General features: G+C 39.2%; 1 protein-coding gene across 1 annotated transcript in view; it reads right to left on the reverse strand.

Moving 5' to 3' along the window:
- The window catches only part of DNAH6 (dynein axonemal heavy chain 6), a 297,300-nt gene that overhangs the window by 142,844 nt on the left and 131,548 nt on the right, over positions 1 to 22,908 (reverse strand). Inside the window, exons 30-33 of the mRNA XM_059078614.2 lie at positions 15,367 to 15,504; positions 12,370 to 12,537; positions 10,001 to 10,149; positions 8,555 to 8,662 (exon numbers count right to left, since the gene is read on the reverse strand). Of these exons, the coding sequence (XP_058934597.1) occupies positions 8,555 to 8,662; positions 10,001 to 10,149; positions 12,370 to 12,537; positions 15,367 to 15,504 (563 nt within the window). The remainder of the gene's footprint in view (positions 1 to 8,554; positions 8,663 to 10,000; positions 10,150 to 12,369; positions 12,538 to 15,366; positions 15,505 to 22,908) is intronic.

Here is a 22,908-nt window from a genome sequence, read left to right on the forward strand (position 1 = left end):
CTACAGTCAAAATTGTAAAGAAAGATCCACACAGAGTCAGGTAGGAGGGGAAGAAAAAGAGCAGTTAGGTTGGTACCTGTGCCTGTTGGAGGGGAAACACAAGAGGCAGGGAATTACATGGGCTTGGAGGTCCTCCCTGGCGAGTGAGGGGTTTGACCCACATTGGGCACTGCAGTCCTGGGGGCTGACACTGGGAAGACAAGTCCTCTTAGCTGGTTTGAAAGCCAGTGGGACTACCAGCAGAGCTGTAAGAAACCTAGACTCCACTTGTGAGGGGTGTACACATGGTTGTTTACTCCCAAGAACAAGGGGGAGGAAACAGAATGAAACTGCCTGGGGTTCTCGCTGGTTTCCCACAACCCCCATCTCCCACCTTGTGCCCTGGCCCATGCTGAGCACCCGCTCCAGCACTGCTAGCTCTAGTGCAGCTCCCCACTAGGGTGAAGGCTGCCCTTGCCAAAGAGAATGTGCAGTTAGGGGGAAGGAGTGGTTTTGGACCCAGCACTGCATCTGAACAGGGCAAGGGAGGCTATTGCTGGAGCTTATGGGGGCAGTGGATCATGAGTGGCCTGGAACTCTGATGTGTTGGGATCACCCCAGTACTTGCCCCAACCTGCACTTGGCATCCAGTCTAGCCCTTCTCACTCAGCACTGCTCCTCTAGAGTGAAGGTGCTGATGCTGGGAGGGGTAGATCACACACTTAGAGGGAATAGAACCAGCTCAGACCCAACCTCAGGGTTTCTGCTTCAGCACCTTGGGACCTGCCTCTGCCCTTCACAGGGCAAGTGTTGACCACTGGGCATAAGAGAAGCCCTAGTTCACACCTGACTCTGGCTCTAGCCCCTCCGTTTCCAGCCCCACTTACCACCAGGGATTGCTGCCAGTACACCCTGTGGGAAGATGTGACCTGTGCTTACTTCAGATCCAGCTCTCCCACCAAAGCCACTGGGCACATTGCAGACTGCATATGGGGTCTTACACAAGGACACCCTTAAAAGACTGGGATAGGTAACTCTTTCACCTAATTTCATACAGACAGAGAAAGTTAAGCTAAATGAGAAGTCTGAGGACTTTGTTTCAAATGAAAGAATAAGAAAAGAAATCTAAAATAACAACTAATGAAACAGAGATAAATAGTTTATCAGATAAAGAGTTCAAAGTACTACTGATAAGAATGCTAACTGAACTAGGGAAAAGAATAGATGAACACAGTGAGAATTATAATAAGGAACTAGAAAACCCAAATAATGAAACAGATATCCAGGCTCAGGAAGCACAGAGAGACTCAAACAAGATGAATCCAGAGACCCACACCAAGACATATCATGATTAAATGGCAAAAGTTACATATAAGGAGAGAATTCTAAAGGCAGCAAGAGGAAAACAAAGAATCACATACAAGAGAATTCCCCTAAGGCTATCAGCTGATTTTTCTGCAGAAACTTGCAGGCAGAAGGAAGTGGCATGTTATATTTAAAATGCTGAAAGTGCTTAACTACTTGCTGGGTAGAGTATCCTACCACCTAAGATACTCTACCCAGCAAGATTATCATTTGGAATTGAAGGAGAGATAAAGAACTTCTCAGAAAAGCAAAAACAAAAAGAGTTCATCAATACTAAACCTACCCTAAAAGAAACGTTACAGGATCTTCTTTAAGTGGAAAAGAAAAGGCTATAACAAGAAGTAAAAATTTGTAGGGAAGGAAAAATCCTACTAGTAAGGGCAAATATATAGTTAAGGTTGTGGATCAATCACTTAAATAAGCTATTGCAAAGATTAAAAAACAAATTGTAAAATCAACTATATTACAGTAAACGTGAACGGATAAACATGAAGATGTAAAATATGACATCAAAACCACAAAATGTGGGGGAGGGGAATAAAAAATGTAGATCTTTTAGAAGGCATTTGAATTTAAATGGCTATCACTTTAAAACAAGTAGTTACAGTTATAGGTCAACATATATACACAGCATGGTAACCACACATCAAAACTTACAATAGATACACAAAAACAAGAAAGAAAGAACACAAGTATACCACTAAAGAAAATCAGCAAACCACAAGGGAAGAAACAAAAAGAAGAAAAGAACAGAGAAGAACTACAAAACAACCATAAAACAAGTAATAAAATGGCAATAAGTACATAACAGTTAATAATCACTTTAAGTGTCAATGGACTAAATGCTTTAATAAAAAAGATATAGGGTGGCTGATTGGATACAAAAACAAGACCCATCTATATGCTGCTTACAAGAGACTCACTTCACAGCTAAAAGACACACACAGACTGAAAGTTAGGGGATGGAAAAAGATGTTTCATGTAAATGGAAATGACAAGAAAGCTGGGGTAGCAATACTCAGGCAAAATAGACTTTAAAACAAAGTCTATAACAAGCAATATAGAAGGATATTATTAATGATAAAAGGGTCAATAAAAGAAGAGCACGTTATACTCATTAACATGTATGCATCCAATACAGGAGCATCTAAATATTCAAAGAGAATGTTAACAGATATAAAGGGAGCTATTGCCAATAATAGTAGGGGATTTTAATACCTCACTTATATCAATGGACAGATTATCCAGACCAAAACAACAACAACAACAACAACAACAAGGACACAGTTGTCTTAAATGATACATTATACCAGTTGGACTTATAGATATCTACAGGACACTCCATCCCAAAACAGCAGAATACACATTCTTTTCAAGTGCACATGCAATATTCTCCAAGATTGATCATGTGCTAGGCCACAAAAATAAGTCTCAACAAATTTAAGAGGACAGAAATTATATCAGGAACTTTTTCCTGATCACAATGGTATAAAACTAGAAATCAATTACAGGAAGAAAAATGGGAAAAACACAAACTCATGGAGACTAAACAACATGCTAATAAGAAAGCAATGAGTCAATGAAGAAAGCAAAGAGGAAATCAGAAAATTCCTTGAGGCAAATGAAAATTTAAAAGGTAACTTTCCAAAATCTATGGGATACAACAAAAGCAGTTCTAAAGGGGAGGTGTATAGTGATACAGGTAAGAAAAATCTCAAATAAACAACCCAACCTACCATCTAAAGAAATCAGAAAAAGGAGAAGAAACGAAGCCCAAAGTCAGCAGAAGGAAGGAAGTAATAAATATCAGAGAGGAAATAAATATAATTGAAAAAACAAACAAACAATAGAAAAGATCAATGAAACAAAGAGCTGTTTCTTTCAAAAGATAAACAAAATTGATAAATCTTTAGCCAGGTTCACTAAGGAAGAAGATAGAGGAACCAAATGAAAAATAAGAAATGAAAGAGAGGAATACACAACTGATTTCATAGAGATACAAAAAATCATAAGATAATGCTATGAACAATTACATGCCAGTGAACTGGACAATGTAGAAGAAATGGATACATTTCTAGAAACATATAATCTTCCAAGACAGAATCAGAATGAAATAGACAACATAAACAGACTGATCACTAGATGTGAAATTGAATCTGTAATTAAAAAAAAAAAATCTTGCTACAAAAAAATGTCCAGGACCAGATGGTTTCATGGGGGAATTCTATCAAACATACACAGAAGAGATAATAGCTATCTTTCTTATACTATTCAAAAAAGTTGAAGAGGAGGGACCAGTCACAAATTTATTCTATGAGGCTACTATTATTTGATACCAAAACTAGACAAAGACACTAAAAAAAAAAGAAAATTACAAGCCAATACTTCTGATAATATACATGCAAAAATTCTCAACAATGATACATCTTTTTTTTGGTTTTTTTTTTTTTTTAACATCTTTACTGGAGTATAATTGCCTTACAATGGTGTGTTAGTTTCTGCTTTATAACAATGATCAAGTTGGATTTATTCCAGGAAGGCAAGAATGGTTTGATATTTGCAATTCAATCAATGTGATACACCATATTAACAAAAAAGAGGAAGAATAAAAATCACATAATCATCTCAATAGCCACAGAAAAAGCATTTGACAAAATTCAAAATCCATTCACGATAAAAACTCTCAAGAAACTGGATATAGAGGGAACATATCTCAATATACTAAAAGCCATTTATGACAAACCCACAGCTAACATCATACTCAATGGTGAAAAGCTGAAAACTTTTATTTTAAAATCACAACAAGATAAGTATGCCCACTCCTGCCACTTTTTTTAAAAGGGCTTCAAATGCTTGGCTTAAAAAAAAAAATTATTTATTTATTTTTGGCTGTGCTGGGTCTTCATTTCTGTGCGAGGGCTTTCTCTAGTTGTGGCAAGCGGGGGCCACTCTTCATCACGGTGTGCAGGCCTCTCACTATCGCGGCCTCTTTGGTTGTGGGGCACAGGCTCCAAATGTGCAGGCTCAGTAGTTGTGGCTCATGGGCCTAGTTACTCCACGGCATGTGGGATCTTCCCAGACCAGGTCTCAAACCCGTGTCTCCTGCATTAGCAGGCAGATTCTCAACCACTGTGCCACCAGGGAAGCCCTCCTGCCACTTTTATTCAACATAGTATTGGAAGTCTTAGTCACAGAAATCAGATAAGAAATAGAAATAAAAGGAATCCAAATTAGAAAGAAGGAAGGAAAAATGTCACTTTCTGCAGATGACATCGTATTATATATAGAAAATCCTAAAGACATAACCAAAAATCTACTAGAGCTCATCAATGAATTTGGTAAAGGTGCAGGATACAAAATTAATATACAGAAACATGTTGCATTTCTATACACTAACAACAATCTATTGGAAAGAGAAATTAAGAAAACAATCCCATTTACAATCACATGAAAAAGAATAAAATATCTAGGAATAAACCTACCTAAGGAGGTAAAAGACCTGTACTCAGAAAACTATAAGAAACCGATGAAAGAAATTGAAGAAGACACAACAGATGGAAAGATATATCGTGTTCATGGATTAGGAGAATCAACATTGTTAAAATGACCATATTACCCCAAGGCAATCTATAGATTCGATGCAATCTCTCTCAAAATACCAATGGCCTTTTTTCACAGAAATAGAACAAATAGTTTTATGATTTGTATGGAAACACAAAAGATCCAAAATAGCCAAAATAATCTTGAGAAAGAAGAAAAGACCTGTAGGTATCACACGCCCTGGCTTTAGATTATATTAAAAAACTACAATAATCAAAACAGTATGGTACCGGCACAAAAACAAACTCATAGATCAATGAAACAGAATAGAGAGCTCAGAAATAAACCCACACACTTATGGTCAATTAATCTATGACAAAGGAGGCAAGAATATACAATGGCAAAAGACAGTCTCTTCGATAAGTGGGGCAGGGAAAACTGGACAGCTACATGTAAAACAATGAAATTAGAATATTCTCTCACACCATATAAGAAATGAACTCAAAATGGATTAAAGACATAAATGTAAGACTGGAAACCATTAAAATCCTAGAAGAAAACATAGGCAGAATGCTCTTTGACATAAATTGTAGCAACATTTTTTGGTTTTGTCTCTAAGGCAAAGGAAACAAAACCAAAAATAAACAAATGGGACCTACTTAAATTTAAAAGTTTTTGCACAGCAAAGGAAACCATCAACAAAATGAAAAGACAATGGGAGAATATTTGCAAATGATGAGGGGTTAATATCCAAAATATATAAATAGCTCATACAACACAATATCAAACAAACAACCCAATTAAAAACTGGGCAGAAGACCTGAATAGACATTTTTCTAAAGAAGACATACAGATGGCTAACTGGCACATGAAAATATGCTCAATATCACTAATCATCAGAGAAATGCCAATCTAAACCACAATGGGATATCACTTCACACCTGTGAGAATGGCAACCAACAAAAAGACCACAAACAACAAATGTTGGCGAGGATGTGGAGGAAAGGGAACACTTCTATACTCTTGGTGGGAAACTGGTGCAGCCAACTATGGAAAATAGTATGGAGGGTCCTTAAAAAACTAAAAATAGAACTACCTATTATCCAGCAATTCCACTCCTGGATATAAATCCAAAGAAAATGAAAACACTAATTTGAAAAGCTACTTGTACCTCAATATTCACAGCAGTATTATTTACAATAACAAAGGTATGGAAGCAACCTAAGTGTCCAACAACAGATGGATGGATAAAGAAGATTTGGTATGTATATACGTTGGAATATTACTCAGCCATAAAAAGAATAAAATTTTGCCATTTGCAACAACATGGATAGATCGGGAGGGTATTATGCTTCGTGAAATAAGTCATACAGAGAAAGATAAATACCCTATGTTATCACTTATATAAGGGATATAAAAAATAAAACAAACTAGTGAATATAACAAAAGAAATAGAATCAAAGATATAGAGAACAAACGAGTGGTTATCAGTAGTGAGAGGGAAGGGGGAGGGGCAAGATAGGGGTAGGGGATGAAGAAGTACAAACTACTATGTATAAAATAAATAAGCTACAAGGATATATTATTGTTCAGCACAAGGAATATAGCCAATATTTTATAATAAATTTAAATGGAGTATAATCTGTAAAAATATTGAATCACTATGCTGTACACCTGAAACTAATACAATATTGTAAATCAACTATATGTCGATAAAAAAAGAGCAAGGAAAAAAAGGTACTAGATGAAAATATAACAGATGAACTTTACAACACTGTGTTAAGAAAGTCTACCTCAGAAAGATAAAAATTGTATAACTTTAAAAAAAGTTGATAAAGTGAAAAAATAAAAACAAGCAAAAATCAAACTTCTGTGAGGCAAAAGCCTTTAAACATAAAGAGTGAATGATATACTTAGAGAATATTTCCAATTTTTATACCAGATAAAGTTAATGATTTCCCACAAATTGCTAAGTAAAAGAGCACAATAGAATAATGCTCTGAGAATAATAAATATAAATGAGTAATGAACATAAGAAATGATTCTCAGTGGTACTAATAATTAAAGTAATGTACATAAAATAGGCTACTATTTTGGTATCTCTCCCTCCAAAATATATAAAGAGATATGGGTATTTTCATAAAACTGTTTATATAAATGTAAAATGTCTTTGGAGGACATATTGATAGGATCTATCTAAATTTGTAACGTCCATACCCCATGATCTAGGAAATGTACTTCCTAGAATCTCACTCATAGCAATATCATAATTGTGCAAACATAACTGTATAGAAATTTTCATCACGTTCTGCCAAAAGTGAGTAGACACATGTTCTGGGTAACAGGGGATCTGATAGTGGATAAAGGCAAAGAGCCAGCAAGGTCATAAATGGGCATCCCAGGATGACAGATACGCACCAGGGATAATGGGCAACCAGTGTAGATCAGAGAGGAGGATGAGGTCTCCAAGGAGACAAATTCAGGAGAATGTTTTGTATGATTGAAGGTCGTTTTTGTTTTTGTTTTTAGGAGATTTATATTCTGGCAGAATTTGAAATGAATTAGTGATAGATTTATAAAAAAGTAGGTAAAAGGAATAAAAAACAAAAATTAAGATAATATACGAAGGGAAGATGAAAAGCTAGATAATTTAATAACAAGGGAAAGATAGCACATCTTTGGGTAACATTTATACTTCTATAATAAATTATGGAAATCCTGAATATTTAGCTCCAGTTATATTGTAACATGACTACACAGAGAGGATGGGTGGAGGGGGAGAGGTGCGTGTGCATATCCTTATCTCTCTGTTAGTAACTTAATAGATAACATCTAAAACAGAAAAGTCATGAGATGGCATAAACGTGGTACTAAAAACTATGGAGGTTGTTGTAGAGCAGAAACTAGCACACCATTGTTAAGCAATTATACTCCAATAAAGATGTTAAGAAAATATGGAGGGAAATAGGAAAGAACGAATGAATGAATTAAAAAATGATTGCCTTTGGGAGGTGGGACGTGGTGAAGGGCAGGGAACTGTTGTTTTTCATGAGAGTAACTTATAATAGCATTTTATTTTAAAAACCACATACTTCTATGACTTAGATAAACATAAAACTAAATAATAAAAGTAGAAATAGATAAAAGCAATCACATTTATGTGGGGGCCCAAATCTGCTTTTTTTTGTTGTTTTTTTTTTGCGGTACGCAGGCCTCTCACTGCTGTGGCCTCTCCCGTTGCGGTGCGCAGGCTCCGGACGCGCAGGCTCAGCGGCCATGGCTCACGGGCCCAGCCGCTCTGCGGCACGTGGGATCCTCCCGAACTGGGGCACGAACCCGTGTCCCCTGCATCGGCAGGCAGACTCTCAACCACTGCGCCACCAGGGAGGCCCTCTGCTTCTTTTGAGTCAGGAATTTCTCTTAGGTCAGGAATTTGTAACCAAACGCTAATTTGCATAGCATGCAGCTTGGTGATCAATATTTTGAAAAATATAAATGATTGGATTGAGGCTAAAGCTTTAGTATCTTTATTTAAACTAGTATTTTAAAAATTGCAATAAGTGTCTCTAGAAAAGATGATACCTTGTTAGAGGCAGACATATCTGAAGGTAAACTATGGTTTACCTCTACAAAGTAGCTATGCTTTTATTTGTCACACCTAGAAATTTACCTGAATAGAACAGCATCATCTGTTAGGAATTTTGGTAAGTTAGAGTCTCGTAAAGCTCTTATCAATACCACATCTTCACTTAGGTCTGGGTTCTCTCTTTTTAAAGACCTAAATTTAAAGGAATAATTCAGATGACATTGCAAGAACATAATATGGAACATGATTTCCCAAACCTGTGGGTCGGGGATTCTGCTTGCAGAAAGCTGTGGAGGGCATGCCACTGCAGATTCCTGCTGGAAGGAGGGTACCATTTTCCCTTGCATGCCCAGTGTCCATCTCCAAGAGAGCACACGGACAAGTCAGGCACAGGCTACATAGCCTTGAGGAGAACGACAAGGACATTTTCTCAAGCTGCCCCCATCAGTCCAGACTTTATCCAACCTGTATTTACAATTCCCTGAATACATCATGATGATTCATATCCCCGTGACTCCCTTTTCTCCTATCCCAGAATGCTCTGCTTTGGTCTTTTGCTGGCTCTTATTTTTCTTTCAAAACCCAGCTCAGACATTCCCTCCTCTAGAAAGTCCCTCCATCCCCTGCCAACGAACCCAGGGCACAGCCCCATGGTTGCCCTCACACATTATATTCTAGATGACTGCTCCTTTGTCTGTCTTGCCCGTGGGCTGTAGTTGTGTTCTCTGAATACAAGCGTGTCTCAACTCCTTATTATCCCTCTTCCTTTAATGGCAATCCTATCAAGAGGAGAAATACTGCATCTAGGAGGTTGAAAGAAGGAACAGAGGGTAGAAAGGCAGGGAGGTTTGTGCAGACGCCAGGGGTACAGGAGCCAGTCAGAAGGGGTCCCGTGTGGATGGAGCTTGAGCCAGCGAGTCACAGCCTGAGAGGAAGGACCAGACAGAAGACAGATTCCCTCAGAGACTCTGCACAAGCTGGGGATGCCACAGGTGGGTGTGTCAAGAGGGTATAAAGAGGGAAGCTGGGGCCTGAGAAGAGAAAAGACTTGCTCTACTAGGAATTAGAAAGAAGCTCAGCCTTGGACCAAACTGTAAAGAGAGAGGGGGCATCTAGGATAAAAGCTTGGACTGCGGATGGAGTGATGAAACTGAAGTATGCTTTGTCAGGTGATGTGTATGACTCAATTAGTGTATCTGCATAACAAACTATGTCTTTTAAGTCTCGTCATCCTAGCTCATGGTAGTAAAGCCTTTTGTACGCTGAAACCCATTGTAGGTGACGAGTTCAGGGGAAACAAAAGTTACCCAAAGCCTAGTGGAGTCTCAGGTTTGGTCTGGGGGCAGCTATGTTGGTTCTCACAGTGAAGACCTTGGGATGAAGAGAGACGCCCCATTTCACTGTGTCAAGGTAAGCATGATGACAACAGCAGCAGCTAACATTTATTAATCGCTTGCTATGTTGCTTTAAGAGCCATCTGTGAATTACTCATGAATGGAAACTTGACTCTTGCCCACTTTGGTTTCTTACCCAGCCATGACCAGTACAGACTTCACGGCTCTCATGCCAAAGTCATAGTGATCCTGCTGAGAGAGCTGTTCACTGCAAAGCTTATACATCTGAGTCATTTTTCTAGCTAATATTTTACTGGATTCAAATCCTTCAGAATAGAGGATTACCTAGAATGGAAAAATATAATGCAGTGTCTATTATATTATATTGATAACAACATATTAGCATAATACCAATGTATTCAAAATCTACTTTAGGTATTATATTGTATCTCTCCAAGCTGTTATACCCTTCAACAAGGAAATGTAAAGATTGAAGGGAAAAAGGTTTTGTGCCACAAGGTGGAAGGTGGGATATTATATGGGGATGTCTGGGCACTGATTCTGCTTCCTTTGGACAGATGAAGATGTGGTCTTGGTGACATTTGGTTCAAGGAGAAGCAGAGCCCACTGTGAAAATGTTCACATCGTGGAGGCTGGATGGTGCTGTGAGTATAAATGCAAGACTTGAGTATAAATGCAAGACTTGAGCTTCCCTGATCTAACAGTGTCAGTGATGCAGTCCCTTTAGGCTCCCTGGGAGTCAAGGGAAGCTACACAAAGATTTGTAGCCTCTCCCCTGCCCTAGGACGCCACCTTGCCTCTGACAAGTTTCTGCTGCACCCTGGGTTAGATAAATCAGTGATGATAGTGGAGGTGGGTGTGGACACTTCCTTCAACCCATAATCTACTCAAATTACTGCAGTTGGCCTCGGAATTGTGATGTGAGATAATGCAGAGATTTCGAACTGGTGTCTGTTTTTTTCATTCCTCTATCACTACCTATTAGCACAGTACTCTGTGCGCTGCAGGTGATGAAAAATATTTACTGATGACAGACCCTGATTCATTTAATCTGTAACAACAATAGGAATAGCACTCAGAAGACTGGATTTTTAAATTTCTCCAGTTAATTACTGAGTAATATAACAATAGGACAAAACGTGAGATGTGAACACAATGTCGGACTGAGTTCCAAACCTGGTTTTCTTCCTACCAGCTTTGGACAATGAGCAAGTCATTTATTGTCCTGTCCAGAGAGGGGTCTGGAGTGAAGATGCCACCTGCTTTAACGGCCCACCACCCCATCTTACCCACAGAGGACACTGGGGGACTCATGAGATGCTGTAGGCATTATACTAATAAACGTTGTACTTTTTCTAATGATAGGATTTGGCATGGTCTATTCTATTCTTAGGCAATTACTTTTAATTCACATAGAGGAATTTTTTTTTTTTTTTTTTTTTTCAGTACTCGGGCCTCTCACTGCTGTGGCCTCTCCCGTTGCGGAGCACAGGCTCCGGACGCGCAGGCTCAGCGGCCATGGCTCACGGGCCCAGCCGCTCCGCGGCACGTGGGATCTTCCCGGACCGGGGCACGAACCCGTGTCCCCTGCATTGGCAGGCGGACTCTCAACCACTGCGCCATCAGGGAAGCCCAGAGGAATATTTTAAATTAGCTGTTGTCAGGAATTTATTAGCCACAGGAGTAATATGTGCTTTCTGAGAAGCTCCGTTCTAAAAGGGGTAGCATCCCTTGCTGTGAAATACAGCACCGAGCATGAGGGGCCTTCCGGAGTCCTGTAAACATCCTATATATTGGTCTTGGTGAACACACAGGTGAATACATGTGTAAGGATTCACTCTGTTGTACCCTTATGATCTGTGTGTGCCCTTTACTATATATAAATTATACCTCGGTAAAAAGTGTCAAGAAAAATACATATAAAATTTAATACACTGGGTGTTAACTAGTATGAAGAAACAAAAAAAGGTTTAAACAGAAAGATTTCTAGATAGATACAGAAGGAACAAATACAATCATAAATAATTAGCTTATTAATGATTGCTCTTTTTTGACTAAGTTGATACAGACTAGAAACAAATCCCTGCCCTCCATCATTAGTGATTAGTATTGCTTTTACTTAACATCCCTTGACTCTAATAAAAAAAATAATGCAGCAAGAGAAGTGAGAATAATACAGTCTTTTTAGAATAATCTAGACATTTTAATTCCTAGAGACAAACTGATGAACCCCAAGGAACTGGTTAATTAAACTTACTTATTCATTCCAGTTTTGGGGGCTTACTATATGCCAGATACCATCCTGGGCTTTAGGGATATAGCAGTTACACACATACACACAAACACACATGCACACACACACACACACACACAGAGAACAAAACATTCTATGTGGTAACGATCATATCTACACACTTCAGAGGAAACAATACTGTATAATCTTGGCTAGACTGCATTCATAAGGGAAACTTTCTACCAGAATTATCAAATACTAAATAAAAGAAACAAGCTTAAGTTTTTGCTGCTTTATAATGTGAAGCTCACCTCTGCAATCAATGCATAATTTGGAACCATCATCGCAAAGGGTCTAAACAGGGCTTTCAAATTATCTGGCAACTCGGTTCTGCCTGCATATCCAGGATTCATTGTGATGAAGGCTGCACAAGTCATAACCAACTTTATTTCCCGCCCCTCAAATATGAATCTAGAGAGCTGTTGAAGGGAAAGAGAAAATATAAGTTAACACGTCCCCTGACATTTGTAAATTCTTTCCCATAACTACTACTTGAATACAAAACTTGTGTAACATGCATTCAAGCAAAGACTACTGAATCCTGCTGTTGAGAATGTTTCCCTCCTGATTCTGTCCTACCCACTCCCAATCTCTTCCGGGCTACATGCTTCCTGCCTTCTGCCTTCCTGCCCCTGCCTTGCCCCAGGTGTCTCTGCCTTCCTGGCCCAGACCTGTAATCTTCTAGGCCTCAACATCTTTCGCTGAGACTCCTCAATTCAACTTAGATTTAATGGCCACTAAACCTTCTCCACCACTACTTTCTGGAGTCCCTAAGAAATTCGAATCTGATCTTAGTCCTTGAGTGGTTGAGGCCTCACCGTTAGAGTCACTGGAATTACCCCTTCACTGTCATTCAACAGCAAACACCCATTGAGCATCTGTGCCAGGTAGGCAATGGGTTAGGAATGGGCATACAGAGCACTTGAGAAACTCCTGGGCTTGTTGTGTAGAGTTAGACCCAGGACCATGACCATGCAGTGCAATCGATGCTATAGTGGAGGTGTGTGCAGAGCCCGCAGGGAGCAAAGCTCATAGGAGGAGCAGGGAAGCCCGTGTGAGACCTGGAGAATGAAGAGGGCATTTCCCATAGATGAACAGGGCAGCCATTCCAGTCAAAGGGAGCAGGAACAAGAAACAGCATTGCATGTTCAGGGAATGGCCAGCTATTCACTTTGCTAAAGGGTAAAGTTCTAGGAGGAAAGTGTAAGTAGGCTGGGGCCTGAGCATCATAAATCTTGCCTGCTCAGCTAAAAAATTTAGATTTTGTTCCATGGATGGGCGGAAACAGCAAGAGTGATAGGACCATAGATGGCAATGGACAGGTTAGACAAACTACAGACAGGGGACCAGTTGGAAGTGTTATTGGGGAGATGAGGAGAGCCAGAATTAGGGAGTTCTTATTGGTGATGAGAGAGATCTAGGAGATACAATTGAATGGACTTGGTGATGGCTTAGATTCTGGGGTTGATGGCAATGGAAAAAATTCAATATGAATTCCAGGATTCTGGGTGGGTGACTGGATGAAGGCACTATATTCAGTTACAAAGAATACAGGGGAAGACCATGATGGAGCTGGGGTGATGTGTCATAGCCTGGAGGAGAAAGTGCTGGACCCCACAAATGGAGACCCCAGTCCTGCTGCTGTTAAATGGCTTTTGTGTAATTTAAACTTGTAAATTGCCGTGCTTTAGTTTCTTCATGTATTCTGGGGGGGATATTCTACTCCGACTATCTCATCTGACCACTGGCAAAGTCAAGGGTGAGATTTGGTTAGTTTCAGATGTCCTCCTATCTTCCTTTCACCTCACATGGTTGCTCTCCAGTTGGCAATGCTTCAAGGCGGCCTGCGTTCTCTCTGGTTCCTTCTCCCTTGCTCCCGAGGCTTTGCTAAGCATGCTAAGTGCTCAGGATGGTGATAATGACTGATATTATGTTATATCTGGTGGTCCCTGATTTTAATGCGGGCCTCCCAGAGGGTGTGTAGTTGGAGGAGCATGGACCTCATGGTCACACAGATTTAGATGTGTGTCTTGGTTCTATGTTGTTCCCAGAAATGTTTTAATTTCCCTGAATCTTTTTGACCTGTAGCTTGGGAAAACGTCATCTACTTCACATTGGTTTGGTGTGAAGATGAAATAAGTGTAAAGTACAATGACGTGTACGATTTAGTAGCTGGTAAAAGTCCAATTTCTGCTTTCTTTTTACTTGTTCTATAATATGCTTTTTTGCAGAGGTGATAGAATATTTAACAGCTCTTTAGCAGGGCACTTTCTGATGAGAATGGCCCTTGTCCCTAGAGCGGGAGCTGGGTCCAGAGGCCCCCTTGGTAGGTCAGGATGAACCCTTGTGGCTGGATCCTGAGGAGGTCTGAGCTTTTCTGGTAGGGGCCAAGGTAATGGTGGGGACCTTCCAGGGGCTCGAGGCAGTGACTATTTAAATATTAAACAACTGGCAAGGCTGTTCTGGTTTGTACTGGCTGAACATCAATCTGCCCTTTGGTGACTTCATGACATAATCTCACAAGGTCAACACAGAGCGGTAGGGGACTTGGTCACATTCTTCAATGCCATCACCTTCCCAGTACAAAACCCTTCTCTAGGAACATGTTCTTATGGGCTAAATGAGATTTTCAATAGTGAGGCCATTTTAATATCTTCATCTGGCCCTACACTCGGTTTTTCCAGTCCAGTGAGTTCTGGAGAGTCAAGGTCCCCTTGGGTTTTCCAGGACTCCTCTCTCATTTTTCTACCAGCAATAGACTGAGACTAGGGGCCATGAGGAAGGCAGTAGAGCCTAGATGAGGCAGCATTAGAGAAACCTAGCAGAGAAGTATATGTCAAAGGCAAGAATAAGAAAGGTGAGGAGGAAAAGAGGAGTGGAGGAGAAAGGGACAGGGAGTACAAGAGTGTGTGTGTGTGTGTGTGTGTGTGTGTGTGTGTGTGTGTGCGCATGTGCACGTGTGTTGAGGGTGGGAAGAACAAGGTTCCATGAGGGCAGGGACTGAGTCTCACCGACTCTGTTTCCTCAGGTCCCAGCACAATGTCTGCCATAGAGTTGTTTCTCTGTGTTGCCTGGATGAGCAATTAATTCATCCAACTAAGTCCTGTTGCTGTAATACTCACCAATGACACTGGAAACTTGGAATACATAGGCTAAAGTTAGCACTGTCCTTCCTAAGATGCAACATGCTGTAAATTCATTACGAACTTAAGAAACACGATCTCCATAGACAATGACCAGCTCCTTACCTTTGCAGCTTTGGCATTCCTGATGGTAATGAGCTGCTGTGCGATGACTGACAAAACTTCTATGTCAATTCGATTAAATTCATCAAAGCAGCACCAGGCCCCTGACTGTGCCAGACCACTGAAAAAGCGCCCCATCATCTGAAATCAAAATACATTCAACTGTATATTGTAGAGTTGAACTCTTTCAAAAGTTAAATTTTGAGCTGAAATAGTAAAAGGAAAATAGGTGGTATCTGGAAATCAGCAATGGCTTTATGTGAATCCTGGTCTTATGTCAGAAGTTAACACCTTTCTCTAAGAGGAACTATCTTTTTGTCTTCTCTATAAATGATTTGAAGCTAATTTTTATTTTTAAATAAAATGACAATCTGACCAATTTTCCTACTTTTTCATAACCTCTGTTCACCTACGTAAATACTTCACAGGTTCCCAAAGAAACTAACACCTAGAACAGACACACTTAATGACTTAAGAAAACCTTGAAAAACTTTACTGGTAGAAGCTTTCATCATCTTTACCAGGTACCACACATGGCAGACAACAAACAGGAACCACTGAGCAGAAGCACAGCTGCACAGGGTAATGTAATGGTTGTTAATTTCTTCTACAGCAGAATCTTAACGGTGGAGGAGAATGAATATGTCCTTGTGGAATTCTACACAGGAAAGTTCCTTTAGAGACTTGAATTTTGGGTTAAGCATTTTTACAAATATTGCATTATACCATCTCTATCTCTTTAAAAATAGAGCTAATTGTTTTTTTGTTTGTTTCAAGATCCTCATCTGAGCATATACTGCTACCATCCCTTCCTCCTAAATGCCCATGAATGACAGAAAGGTAGAACTCTCTCCATTTCTGTATCTACACTTATACCTGTACCTGCTTGATAAAAGTATAATGGGAAGGGAAACCAGCAGCAGGAAGAAAGTTTCTCCAAAGAAGATATACAGATTGCCAAGAAATACATGAAAGGATGTCCAACATTAGTAATCATTAGAGAAATGCAAATCAAAACTACAGTGTGGTATCACCTCACACTGGTCAGAATGGCCATCATCAAAAATCTACAAATAAATGGTGGAGAAGGTGTGGAGAAAAGGGCACCCTCTTGCACTGTTGGTGGGAGTGTAAATTGATACAACCACTATGGAGAACAGTATGGAGGTTCCTTAAAAAACTACAAATAGAGCTACCATATGACCCAGCAATACCACTACTGGCCATATACCCTGAGAAAACTATAATTCAAAAAGAGTCATGTACCAAAATGTTAATTACAGCTCTATTTACAATAGCCAGGACATGGAAGCAACCTAAGTGTCCATCAACAGATGAATGGATAAAGAAGATGTGGCACATCTATACAATGGAATATTACTCAGCCATAAAAAGAAACGAAATTGAGTTGTTTGTAGTGAGGTGGATGGACCTGGAGTCTGTCATACAGAGTGAAGTAAGCCAGAAGGAGAAAAACAAATACCCTATTCTAACACATATATATGGAATCTAAGAAAAAAAAATGTCATGAAGAGCCTAGGAGTAGGATGGGAATAAAACACAGACCTACTAGAGCATGGACTTGAGGATATGGGGAGGGGGAAGGGTAAGCTGAGACGAAGTGAGAGAGTGGCATGGACATATATACACTACCAAACGTAGGGTGGATAGCTAGTGGGAAGCAGCCGCCTAGCACAGGGAGATCAGCTTGGTGCTTTGTGACCACCTAGAGGGGTGGGATAGGGAGGGTGGGAGGGAGGGAGACGCAAGAGGGAAGAGATATGGGAACATATGTATATGTACAGCTGATTCACTTCGTTGTAAAGCAGAAACTAACACACCATTGTAAAGCAATTATACTCCAATAACGATGTTTAAAAAAAAATCTTGGAAGATGGAAAGTACATAGATACAGATTACTCAACTGAGAAGGGCAGAATACAGGCCAAAGACAGAGGGAAGGAAGAACTGCCCTTCAGGGGGGTCCCCAAGAAACTCCGAACCCAACAGCAATACATGCAAGAAAAGCAGCCACAGGTCCCAGGTGATCCTTGGGAATTAGCCAAAGATGAGTACTTGGAATGATCAGGTTTGTGGGTCCTTCCCTTCTCTGTCCTTCCCTCTCCTTATTCCAAGTAGAGTAAACAGGGCTCTTAAGGCTGGCAGTGCTGACACTCTCCCTCCAGCCTAAAACCCAAGGACTGCCTTGTAGAGAAAGGGGGAGGTCTGTCTTTGGGAGGTATAAAGAGATATTGGAAGAAGACATTAGGCTTGGGAGATAAGGAAAGCAGAGATAAAAAAAGATAGATCATTTCAGACCTCTACTTTACTCAACTGAGAGTCAAAAGGATAGACAGCTCCATCCAAGAGTGAAACCCACTTAACTTCACTACTAGAAGAAAAATCCTTATTATTTTGGCATTTATAAAATGTTTTTGGCTTCCTGGCTGCCCATGCCCACACACTGTATGGGGAAGCCTGCTAACCAAACATCCTACACTCCCACAGAGATCATGGGAGCTTTTTTTCATTTAAGGCAGGGGCCTTTTGAGGAAACAATTTGTTCTCACTAATCAACTCAGTCCTCACTTAAGAACTAAGTAGTAAAAGTCAACACACATTTGAGAAACATCCCCATCAAGGAAGAGAGAAGAAGAATAAACTAATGAGCAACCCTGAAGAAAATGGAGGTAATTTGGAGAACAAAAGAAAAGATTTAAAAATTCAAATGGAACCCTCAGAGAGATTTTAGAGGAAATTGCATTCCTATCATAAAACAAGATGCTCTAAGAAAGAATTAGTGAGAGATAAGAAATAATCCCTGGAAATTAATTATATTATAGTCAAGATTACAAAAGTGAAATAGACGGACTAAACAACAGAATGGATAAGACTAAAGACAAAGCTGGTATTATGGATGACAAAGCTGAGGAACTCCTTCATATTGTAGAGCAATGGTTTCATTCCCCGGGTCGTGGGGGGTACAGGAAGACTTCTCAAGGGATATTAATGGGACAGAAGTTTTGAAAGAAGAAAATTCCAGGTCAAATGGGACTATATCAAACTGAAAAGCTTCTGTACATCAAAGGAAGCCATCAACAAAATGAAAAAGCAACCTAAGGAATAGAATAACATATTTGCCAATCATATATCTGATAAGGGGTTAATACCTAAAATATATAAAGACATCATACAACTCAATAGGAGAGCAAACAAACAAACCAATTTCAAAATGGGCAAAGACGCTTTTCTGAAGAAGACACATAAATAAATTGTCAACAGGTACCCCGAAAGATACTCAACGTCACTAATCATCAGAGAAATGCAAATCAAGACCACAATGAGACATCACCTTACACCTGTTAGAATGTCCATTATCAAAAAGACAAGAAATGACAAGTGCAGTGAGAGTGTGGAGAAAAGGGAACCCTTGTGCACTGTTGGTGGGAATGTAAATTGGTGCAGCCACTATGGAAAGCATTATGAAGGTTCTTCAGAAAATTAAAAACACAACTGCCATATTATTCAGCAATTGTACTTCTGGGTATTTATCCAAAGAAAATGAAAATCACTAACTCAAAAATATATCTGCACCCCCATGTTCATTGAAGCATTATTTACAATAACCAAGACATGGAAACAACCTAAGTTTCCAACAATGGATGAATGGATAAAGAAAATGTGCTGTGTGATATATATATATATCTCACATTTGTGACAATATGTAATGGATGGACCTCGAGGGCATTATGCTAGGTGAAATAAGTCAGACAAATAAAGACAAATACTGTATGATATCACTACTATGTGGAATCTAAAAAAAACATGAACTCAAAGACATAGCAAACATATTGGTGGTGATGGATGTTAACTAAACTTACTGTAATCATTTTGGAATATATACATATAACAAATCATTATGTTGTACACGTAAAACTAATATAATATTTCAATTACATCTCAATTTAAAAAATTCCAGATCTTTACCTTCAATATGGGTTCTTTGCTAAAATTTATCTGCCTATAGCATGCCTGCAGTCAATGCCCATAGCTTTAAGATCACTGGAACTCAACCATGGCAAAAAAAATTGCATTTATTGCTTATTGCAATAAGGGAGACCACAGACCCTGGGAAACCATGAGATGTCTCAGTAAAAGAACATTAAAAAGACTTCTTATAGGAAAGTTTGAAGAAGGTTCAATGAAGCAGGGTAGGGTATTGCTCTATGTATTCGTTTTTTTTTTTTAAAACATCTTTATTTGAGTATAACTGTTTTGCAATAGTGTGTTAGTTTCTCCTTTACAACAAAGTGAATCAGTTATACATATACATATGTTCCCATATCTCTTCCTATGTACTCGTTTTGAAGGGCGATTGTAACAAATGACTGAAAACTGGGTGGCTTAAAACAACAGAACTTTTTTCTTGCATAGTTCTGGAGTCTAGAAGTCTAAAATCAAGGTGTGGGCCAAGCCATACTCACTCTGAAAGTCCTAGGGGAGTATTCTCCTCATCTCTTCATAGCTTTTCATGTTTGCAGCCAATGCTTAGTGTTCCTTGGCTCACCTCCTGTGTATATTCACATGGCCTTCTCCTCTCTGTGTGTCTATAACTGAATTTTCCTCTTCTTACAAAAATCCACTGATTATTGGATTAGGGCTCATCTAGGTCCAGTAAGACCTCAGCTTAGCTTGGTTATGTCTGCAGAGACCCTACTTCCAAATCAGGTCAGATTTACAGGTTATCAATCATTAAGACTTGAACATGCCTTTTTAGGGGACACCACGACACTAAATTTTTGTTGGCAGAAAGCTGAGGCGATTCTCTGATGGGTATCATAATGACATCTATCTAGGAGTCTATAGGGCAGCATCATGCGGTCATTTTTGTGGTTTGGACAGAGTTCTTGTTTGTGTCTGTTCTCAGATTTGATTATGGTGTGGTTTTTTTCTCACGGCATCACGGGCACTAAGTGACCAAGTCTGATGTTGGTGGTCTATGAAACTGTTTGAGTTCAACTGGAGAAGCACAGAGTCTGCTTGAACCAGGCCAGCTCTCAGCTGACAGTGGTCAGGGGTTAATTTCCACCCCCTTTTTGAAAGACACTAATTGTGTAGCAATTGATTGACCATTAAAAAAGAATTTTTGGAGTTATTTCTGCCATTTAAATTTTGATGCTTTATACTTTAAAAGAACTTTTTGTATCAGAGTATTTCAAACATATATAAGAGGTAAAAGAAGGTGCTCAGTTTAACAATCATCAACTTTCTGCTCTTTTTAAAATACTTCTAACACTTTATGCTGTTGTTGGAGTATTTTAAAACAAGCCCCAGACACCATTAGTATTTCATCACAGATTCTGTAATGTGTAAGAACCTAAAAACAAAACAAAACAAAAAAACCAAAGCAATACCATTAACACATTCAAACCAAAATCAAGTAATTGGTTTTACCAAAACCCAGGTAATTCCTTGATGTCATCTAACACCAGTTCATGTTCAATTTTCCACAATGGTCCTAAAATGATCCTTTTACAGCTGGATAAGGATGCAAACAAGGTCCAAACACTGCATTTTGTTAATGTGTCTTTTTTTTTTTATCATCTTTATTGGAGTATAATTGCTTTACAATGTTGTGTTAGTTTCTGCTGTATAACAAAGCGAATCAGCTATACATATACATATATCCACATATCTCTTCCCTCTTGCGTCTCCCTCCCTCCCACCCTCCCTATCCCACTTTTCTAGATGGTCGCAATGCACCGACCTGATCTCCCTGTGCTATGCCACTGCTTCCCACCAGCTATCTATTTTACGGTTAATGTGTCTTTTAATCTCTTTAAATTTATAACAGTTCTCTGCATCCTCTCCCTTTTATGCAATTTAGTTTTTAAAGGTCTATAAGTTATTTTCCCGGTGGAATTTCTTGCATTCCGTATTTGGCTGATTGAATTCTTGTGGTGTTAACATGTTTCTCTACCTTATATACTTCTTGAAAACTGTATTTAAATCTAGACACTTAATTAAATTCATTAGTTTGAGGTTTATAAGTTTCTGAACAGGAATAATTCAGATTGTGTACCAAAGCAGAAGATACATGGTTCCTGGTTGTCTCAAATTCAGTGATGTTTTGATTGACCAATGGATAATTAGCCTGATCCATCCATTACAAACCTTCCAATTAATCTTTTAATATGGTTTTAGCAAAGATGATCATTACCAGATCTATTAAATTTTTAGAGTTTGTAAAATAGTAATTTCTAATGTTATCCCTCGGCATGTATTAGCTGTGATTCTTCTATAAAGAATTATCCTCATCAACTTTTTTTATTGAGGTACTGTTGATTTACAATATTACATTACTTTTAGGTATACAGCATAGTGATTCAATATTTTTGTAGATTATACTATTTATAGTTGTTTGGGAAAATAGTTATTTTTCTTAAAAAGTGTGTTTATGCCAACATGTAATGAATTTATTATGGTTATTTTAAAACAAATAAATATTTTTATTTTACTTTATGTAAAAGAAAGGCTACTTACTTAAAATTTATTTATTTTTGACTGCATTGGGTCTTCGTTGCTGTGCGCAGGGTTTCTCTAGTTGCGGCAAGAGGGGGCTCCTCTTTGTTGCCGTGCACGGGCTCCTCATTGCAGTGGCCTCTCTTGTTGCAGAGCACAGGCTCCAGGAGCACAGGCTTCAGCAGTTGTGGAGTGCGGGCTCAGCAGTAGTGGCTTGCGGGCTCTAGAGCTCAGGCTCAGTAGTTGGGGCACACGGGCTTAGTTGCTCCACGGCATGTGGGATCTTCCTAGACTAGGGCTCGAACCTGTGTTCCCTGCACTGGCAGGCGGATTCTTAACCACTGCACCACCAGGGAAGTGCCCCGCCCCAAATATTTTAAATGCAATTTTAATTTCTAACATGGTGTATATCAATAGATGTAATCCATACATATAAACAAAAACTTCTTGGAAGTCTCAATAATTTTTTTTTAAGATTTTATTTTTGATGTGGGCCATTTTTTAAAGTCTTTATTGAATTTATTACAATATTGCTTCTGTTTTATGTTTTGGTTTTTTGGCCATGAGGCATGTGGGATCTTAGCTCCCCGACCAGGGATCAAACCCGCACCCCCTGCATTGGAAGGAGAAGTCTTGAGCACTGGACTGCCAGGGAAGTCCCAGGTCTCAATAATTTTTAAGAGAGAAAAATTCTGACAACTACTCAATGAAAAAATCTTACCGTGAATTCTCACCTCCTACATGTTTCATTTTCAATACGTAACTCTGAATACGTAACACCACACATTTCAATATGTAACTGATCTCTTCCTGTAAACTTATTCCTTGTTCCTAGATTTCCCTGCTATTCTGTCTTGTATCTCATCTCCCCTCTTTCTACCTACTGACATGAACAGGTCTTTAATCTTACCACCATTTGACCAATCCTCCCCTGGTCTTGATTCCTACCTGGCCCACTCGGATTGCCTTGTGGTGACTCTCCTCACTTGCTCTATTTATTCCACTTTAATCTTTCCTTGTCCC

This window comes from Kogia breviceps, chromosome 11, assembly GCF_026419965.1.
Source record: "Kogia breviceps isolate mKogBre1 chromosome 11, mKogBre1 haplotype 1, whole genome shotgun sequence".
In the NCBI taxonomy this organism is placed as follows: Eukaryota; Metazoa; Chordata; class Mammalia; order Artiodactyla; family Physeteridae; genus Kogia; species Kogia breviceps.